Source organism: Diospyros lotus, chromosome 12, assembly GCF_014633365.1.
Source record: "Diospyros lotus cultivar Yz01 chromosome 12, ASM1463336v1, whole genome shotgun sequence".
In the NCBI taxonomy this organism is placed as follows: domain Eukaryota; kingdom Viridiplantae; phylum Streptophyta; class Magnoliopsida; order Ericales; family Ebenaceae; genus Diospyros; species Diospyros lotus.
In genome coordinates this window covers 36,966,772-36,975,115 of record NC_068349.1, presented here as the reverse complement: position 1 = coordinate 36,975,115, position 8,344 = coordinate 36,966,772, and the positions used below count along the sequence as shown (strand labels likewise).

The 8,344-nt window shown below is 39.1% G+C and overlaps 1 protein-coding gene across 1 annotated transcript; it reads right to left on the bottom strand.

Annotated features, from left to right (window-relative positions):
- Window positions 1-211: 211 nt before the first annotated feature.
- LOC127786664 (FT-interacting protein 3-like) lies at window positions 212-6,446 on the bottom strand. Its single transcript, XM_052314209.1, has 2 exons — window positions 6,124-6,446; window positions 212-3,517 (listed from the first exon to the last, which is right to left on the bottom strand). Exon 2 carries the CDS (start codon window positions 3,419-3,421, stop codon window positions 428-430), a length of 2,994 nt encoding a protein of 997 aa, XP_052170169.1. The 5' UTR covers window positions 3,422-3,517; window positions 6,124-6,446; the 3' UTR covers window positions 212-427.
- Between the last annotated feature and the right edge of the window lie 1,898 nt (window positions 6,447-8,344).

Here is an 8,344-nt window from a genome sequence, read left to right as displayed (position 1 = left end):
TTTTTTTAATATTATAAAATAATTCAAAAACATTTTTAAAATTATAAAAACAGACCAAAAAACTATGTTAATTTTGATATATTATCTATCAATTTCACATCAATAAATCAATTGGGATTTCCAAATCATGTTCTCAGCACAACTCAATTCACAAAATTAATCCAACTTTCTAAATAGATTTCATCTCAAAGACAGAATAAGAACACAGATATTGCTGAAGACAAACTATGCATACACACACACACACACACACATATATATATAACACAATTTGTAGTTCACAAGGATGAGAATAGTTGCAGGGACCAGCATGCATACATGGATGACAAGAAATGTACCAAAAATTTACAGGAAACTTAGGCAAAACAGAGTTCTTTGATGTAATGGAAGATGGGAATTTGCAAGAGAGCCACACCAAACAAGACATTTACAGCATGCTATCGGTCCTGGCCGGAAGCCGGCGAAAGAAGTTGAGTGGAGCAGCGGGCAGCTTGTGTCGAAACCTGGGATGCCTCATGACATAGAAGCCGGCGATGACAGCTACTACCTGGAAAGGAGTGGCGTACAACACGATGGCAGCGACGAGGCAGAACATCACAAAAATGGTGGTGGCGCGTGGATCACGCCAGCTCAACAGCGCCAGAACTCGCTCGCCTTGGGTGGCGACGTCGCCCACCACAGTCTGGATCCTGCCTGCTACACTCCTGAGTCGATCATACCTCATTCGAACCAGATCTGGAGCTCGGGATGTGGGAAATGAGTCGAATTCCTCGTCTAGCTCATCGGGGGGCACGCCATCAGCATAGGAAATCCGCATGTTCATGTGAGGGGGGTACTTCGGCCGGTACCGGTAGTTCCAGAGACCTATTAGGAACATGTAAAGGAACACCGTCGGCAAGATGAGTTCCGGGAAACAGACTAGCATCACGAAGAGGACGTGTACCAGGGCCGTCGTGATGGGGTTCCTCCACATGCAAACTTCTCCAAACCATTTACCGACAGCGAACAATCCATTGAAAACGGTCATCAGCCGGAAAAAGTTTGCCTTGCTACGCCTCATGCTCCAGAGATGTGAATGTGCATCGGTCATGTATTCAACTACCTCCTTCCTCAGAGGCGGCTCTGATCTGCTGAGTCGGGCGGCGACTATGTTCACGGCTTGGTGGCGCAGCATCTCAAGCTGCGCCATGGTTAATGGCCGAACATAGTGCATCTTTGGCAACAGGGGTCGCGAGTACAGAAACATCATGTTCATCATGGATGCGCATGAAAACCTGATTGCTAGATGCAATTCTCCCATCTTCTTTACGCCAGAAGGGTGAAGGACTAGCAACGGATAAGAATGTGTGTATACACGGCCAGTTTCAAGAGTCGAGATTCGGATACGAACCTTTCCAATCCTCATGTCCCTGTTACCACCATTTGAGCCCTTCTCACCAAGCTGGCTGCTATCGAAAACACCCACAGTGAGGACTGTGGCTGGATCGAAAACCTCCCAAGTGTACTGCTCGTTGTATTTCGGGTTTAAACTGTCTATGATTGTTCTGGTTCGAACCCATTTGTGACCGTACTTTGCTACACAGTATGTGTCTGCTGTACCCCTCCCATCTCTTGCTTTCGTGGGGTTGAGCGCGTCTGCATTTAAGATGCCGAGCTCCAATATACCGATTGATGACTTCCAGAGCTGCTTTGCGGTAGGCCGGAGATCACTGCTGTACTGAGTAGATTCATCAAGCACGTGGTAACCCCCGTCAAGGCAGATTCGGAGATGAAGCTTGCTAGCAAACTTACCCTTGTCTTTCTTAGTCGGTTCCACATCGTCCGAGCTTGGTTTCTGGAGGTTGTACCATTGAGAGTGAACAATTCGATCATCGGCACGCCTTTCCACAGTGTTCAATGGTATAATGGCCTTCCCAAGGACCTCATCTTTGTTGGGTCCAATGCGGTCTTCAACTGTAAGAATTAGATGTTCCTCAAAGGGTTCAGCGGCAACAAACATGAGATCCTCATTCCAGAGTGCATTCATCTTCGGAGCTTGAATTGGTTTTGTCTTCACAAGTTGGTTACCAATCACTGCCTTGACATATACATCAGGAAACCGAGTTCTTTCTGTCACAACTAGGTCTTGTGCCTCGATTACATTAACCCGGACATACCATAATCTTGGGGAATGATATACTTTTGAACGGATATACGTGGAGGCGACCGAGCTATCAACAGGAGAGGCTGCATCTGAATGCCAAGCATCAGGAAAAGCCTCATCAGCTTGTGTGCCAATCCAAACTGCAACCATAAGTTCCCCTTTCTTTTTCTCTCCTTTCTTGTCCTCAAGCCAATGCCATTCTGGAGCTAATGGACTATCTGGAGGGACTCGTGTTGGGACCTCATTGAGATCAAACCGAATCATCCCAACAAAGTCATCTTTCACCATGTCTTTATCCTTAACTGCTACTTCCAAGACTGAAGACTGCATTCTTTCTTTGGAAAAGGCAAACACCGTATTCCACTCTGGGTTCTGCTTTTTCTCATGGTGCTTTGTGATTCCTTTATAGTTCCCAACTCTGACTTCAACATAAGGATCAAGACTTCCAGTAATATCCATGGAAGGAAGATTACGTGCTTTGACGATTCGAACAAAAAGGAACTGCATAGGTTCCACAAGATCGTAAGTGCTAGCTGGCCTGTCTGCACGTATAACTCGGCCACCAACAATTTGACCACCTCCAAGGAAAGGACTCGTCTCTTTAAGTGCATAGTCAACTGGCTGTGATGGTGAACCAGAGTACATGCGCACAACTTTAGGAACCTGTGGTCCAGCTCTCATCTCATCAACCCCATATTGCACTTGCTGTTGGGCCACAGGTGTAGAATGATGTTGCTGGTGGCTAGTGTTTGGCAGATGATGAAATGTGTGTCTAGACTCATCTGAGACAAATTTGGGATCAGTTGCAGGTGATTTGGTTGACAATGTATCCGCAGACACAGAAGAGTCCATTGCAGGAAGTGGATTTGAAGATCTAATGGAAGGATCATCAGTTATAAAAACCTTCAAGCCAAGCTCACCTCTTGAACGAGAAAAAATCCCTCCTTCTAAAGGGTAATGCAAACGAACAGCATCAGAGTATGGCACAAATGATGTCCCAGCGATCCTAACCTTACCAAGGAAGGATTTCGAACGGTTTGCCTTTGTATTGTTGTATACATAGGCCTCAAGGATGAGGTTAGATAAGTTGTTTGGATCCGAGATATTGAAATAGAATGTCTCATTCCAAACGGGATCAAGATCTTTCTCTTTGATAGTTGTGCGGAACTTCTGACCATCAAAGCGAAGCTCAACAAAGGCACTAGATGAGCCCTGCCCATCTTTGGGCAGTAGGTTGTGGGCACTCACGACCTCCACCCCTAGCTTCAGATTGCTCATGGGGGTTTATGACAAAAGTTTGAAAATTTTAGTGTAAGGACTTGTACCGTAAATTGAAGTGCTTGCAGCAAACAAATGAAAGCGAACAAGTTATGCCTGAAAAGAAGGAATTTGCAGATGATTAAGGCCAGACCTGAATAACAATCCCCAAAGGCAACAAAAAGAAAAAACAAGAACAAGAACAATGAAGATGAACCAACCTTTCCCATGAGAAGAAAGGAGGATAGAAACATTGTCCAACAAGGATATCAACAAAATAGAAAGAAAAAAGTATACAGTAAACGGACTGAGGAGATATATATAGTTATACTATATGCATGCACTGTATGAACACATACAAATTCTTTTCTTCTATTCACAAATAAACACATACCAATTTTAAGAGTTGGAGTGCAAGAATCAAGAAGCTAATAGAACAAACCACATTTAAGAAATGCCCTCAGACAACACTAATTTACAACTAGAGAGAATTTGAAAGTTCAAATCTCAAAGCCAAGGTAATGGAACTGCCTCATAAATATCCCTCCCTTGAGCCTCAGCTATATAATATAGGATAAATGGGAGATAGCTAGAGAATATATGTCTCTTCCAGAAGAAAAACCCTAAAGAATGACATACAGCAGCTCAGAGAAGTACCAAGACCTGGCGGAGCAAGAGCTCAAGCAGTCCAAAGCACAAGACCACCATCAGCAAGAGGAAAAAGGAGAGAAGACATCAATAAAAGTCTAAAATACTTTTCAGTTATAATGGTTGATCTAGGACAGGGGCTATGAATGCCCAAATTCAATTATACCAAGCACAAAAGGTTAGTCCTTACTGCTAGGAATCAAATTCCATGAAGTTGTAGGGAAATAGATCCCTCCCTTTCAATCAGAGTTTGAATGACTATACTACCAAAGTTAGTTGGATCGAAACAGTTCAATATTAACCTGATTCAGATTCACCTTCAGTTTCCAATAGTATGTTTCACATGACCAACGAAAAGAAAAAGAGTTCTTCATAAGGGAAACTTACACAATTCTCATAACTTATAAAGATGAGAGCAGTTGACAACAAAATCTTACATCTGTTCAACACTTCCCAATTAAACGGGAAGATCAAATCTCAGATCAGTGAAGTGATTCTCAATCACACATAGGAGATTCTCTTTTGCAAAATGATGTCTTACATGACCCTACACGCAGAAATCTTCAGCAGCAAACCCTGAAGTCACTACTTGCTTCAGATAGAACATCCAGTCCCTTACTATTTCATTTAGCAAGTACTTAGACATTGTATTTTGTGTAGAAAAGCTTATACACCAGTAACTGACATCATTATATGAGCATCAGCAATGACAACAGTCAGAAACAAAGTTTTTCTTTTTCCTCCTCTTACTTGCTAGGCTAATGTCCATCAAAGTCCAAATACACATAAATTTTCAGAAATTACGACACACGTCCCATTTCTGCAAGTCTAGATGGTGACAGAATGAAATGGTATAGCCTCATATTTTGATGTATTTATTTAGAATTTCTACAAGTTCTAACATCATAAATTCTCTACAGCCATGAACATCTTTGAGGTCACTACAAGATAAACAAATATATTTAGATTTTTTTTCCAAGTATGGTTAAGACAAACCCGAAGATAAAATAAGAACAGGGCAACAAGATTGAAACAGCTTTCAACAACTTCAGAAATAGCAAGACCAAATGTGGACTATGGTGCTGGAACAGAACAATACAGGGAATTAGTACATCAGAAAACAATCTTCAAGAAAGATCTATAAAACATGGTTTAAGAAAGAAGATAAAATTTCTCAAAAGGAGAAAGATATGAAGAATCAAGCAAAAGGGTCTCCTATTTGAACTGATTCCCCTGGAGAGAAACACAAATAAGTTCACCGGCAAAGTCAAACAAAATCTTTCCTAGAGAACAAAGCAAAACAGAATATATTCATAAGCAGATACTCCATAGTTAAAGTACAAGCCGGTTTCAAAACCTTAGCCTTTTAACTGATTCTTAGATAATAACGGCAGAGCTCCAGTTTTGAGATACAGCTTACAGAATATCCCAAAAAACTTCTACAAGATCCAGAGGAAAAAGGTAGAGATAAAGAAACAAAAAGAATTTTGGTAAGACAGGTAAGACATCACGGAATTTCTCAGGAAAGCTACAACACTTTCAGCTATTTTATCAATGAGATTCTAAAGCATGTTTGTAGAATCTAAAGACAAATAGACAATCAAACTCCAGCCCATTTCAGTTATTGAAAAGGAAGACAAGAACACTGTCCGATCATTTAATTTGTTCAATTTTCTATGCAACCAACCAGAGTTTGCAAGGAAATAAAACCAAATAAATCGGTCCCATCCCTTGCCTCTTTCTTTCCCCAAGAAAACAATCCCACAAAATATTTCCCGTGATTTTCCCCTTCAGAATCTCCTTAAAGCCACCACACACAGAGAGAGAGAGAGAGAGAGAGAGAGAGAAAGAGAGAGAGAGCAATTGTCATCATCAGATGAAAGAGAAAACCCATTTATCGTCAATCAGAAGGCGCCCAAAAAACCCCCCCAAAAGAAAAAGGGAGAGAACTTTATCTACAACTATCCTTAGCTCAAAATCCATGAAAAAGATAAAACATATATATTGCGTGCGAGAAGCATAAAGGAAATAATAAACAAAACAGACAACAGAGAGACAAAGTGGATAAAAATCACCTTTCCTTTCAGATTTTATCAGATGCTGCTTCCTTTGTTATCCAAGTTTGCAAGCTCAAGGAGCAGCAGGCCGGTGGAGATGATGAGCTATCTGCCTCGGCGCGTCTGTATATACACACACATATATATATATAGAGAGAGAGAGAGAGAGAGAGAGAGGACTCTCGGGGGTACGAGACTGGGGTGAGAAGCAAGAAATCAATGGTTTCCGGGATGCTTCAGAGAAAGAAGGGACGTTGAAAATGAAAAAATCGTTGGTTTGGGGAAGGAGAAGAGAAACAGGAAGAGAGAGAGAGAGAGAGATAGAGAGAGTCCTCGGTCTACTCTGCTGTACGTTTCCTTTCTTCGTATTTTCCACTGACAACACGTTTGGACTCTTCCCCCGTTCTTTACAATACGGTCCCCGAACTTTTCTCTTTTTTCATTTTCAGCATACCCCTCCGTATGTATAAAATTATGCATTACACCCCACCCTCCATTCCACGTGTCTATTCAATTTGAACCACTAACATCCAAAAAGATGGATAACCATAACTATAAGCTACCAAAAGCTTATTTAAAAAAAGTTGAGGGAGCAAATTATTAAAAATACTGTTAAAATAACTTATAAGCTCAACAACATTCAAGTTCTTTAATTATTAATAAATGAGTAACAAAAGAAGATATATAACGTTTAATCTCTAATGATTACTTATAAGCGGTCAAAATAAATTGTTAAACATCTTCTAAGTTTTCTTGTTGAATATACAAAATAGATGTTAGAATTACTTGGAATACTCCTAAAATACTCTACAACACTCAAATCAGTATAATTGAAGAGTTAAAAAAAGTAATAGCCATAGAAAGATATGATGTAACATTGTAACCCAAATGCAAAAGATGAAAAAAAATAAAAATAAGAACGATTAAAGAAGTTACACAAAGAAAAATAGACCTTTTTGTATTTATAAGCCTGGCTTGGACTTTCTCTAACAAAGTCGGATCTCATCACCACATCATTTCCCATTTAGGCAAAAAGAGCTCACTTGTTGCTAGCTTTATCCTTAACTCAACAAAACCTATATTTTTACTCCTGTATTTTCACATTTTTTTCGTGTTCTCACTCGAGCTTTTTATTATTTGGATTACATATCTGAGTAATTCAATTTTTTTATTATTTCGATTACACCCTTAGAGCATGTATTTTCAAGTCAATTGTATACCTTAAAAATGTAATTGAAACAATGAAAATGTAATTTTTTTGGTTAATGCACCATCACGAGCTCCCATGTTGTTCGGCTCCACGATTTTAGCAAGAGAGGTTAATCAAGGAACCCAGCAGGTAGGTTTCAACCCCTAGCACAACTGCAAACATGAGAGCGGCAAGCATTTTTTATTTTTTTAGGGTCGCTCATTGCCTACTAAACTATCTCCTGGCCAGAACTCGAACATGGAACTTGGAAACCCAATGAGCAACACCCCCAGCGATTCTTTTTTTACCAGTTGATCTACGACTCAGGGGCAACAATGAAAATGTAATTGGACCATGTATTGGCGAGATGTGCAATTGACTCGAAAATGTATAGTCTAATGGTGTAATTGAAATAACAAAAAGTTTAAATTATTACACGAGAAAAAATGTCAAAATGTAAGTGTTAAGTTACTCGAAAATGCATTGTTCAGGCATCTAATCTAAATAATGAAAAACTTAGATGGCCAAAAGAAAAAAAAAAACGTAAAGTACACGAGTTAAATTATTGGTTTGACCCTTGTTAACTCCAATACTCAGTACTATATGAACTTGTCTTGTTATTTTGAACACATTTATTTTTAAGTAATGTATTTATTACACATTGATTTCAACCATAAAACACTCATATTGGTTGATGAATTATTACAAAATATAATATATTTATCATCAATCAATAAATATGTTTTATAGCAAAAAATAAAGTGCAATACCACTATAATTTTTTTTATATAGTTTTAAAGTACATTTTGATAATCAATCAATTAGATACCAACAATCTATTGACACATTAAGTCACAAATTATCAAAGTAATTCAAATACGAATGAAATGAAATCAACAAGTTGAAGAAAAACCTTAACAAATTCTACATTGGACAAGAAATTTAAACCTAATAAGGGTTTCTAAGCCCTCTAATTATTTTAAAGGTTGTAACAATGCATAATTGTGGCAATTTTAATTTTTATACCATTTGATTAAAGGTGTAAACGAA

Coding starts and splice junctions, on each gene's coding strand:
- LOC127786664 (XM_052314209.1), bottom strand. CDS start 3,421: ATGAGCAATCTGAAGCTAGGGGTGGAGGTCGTGAGTGCCCACAACCTA.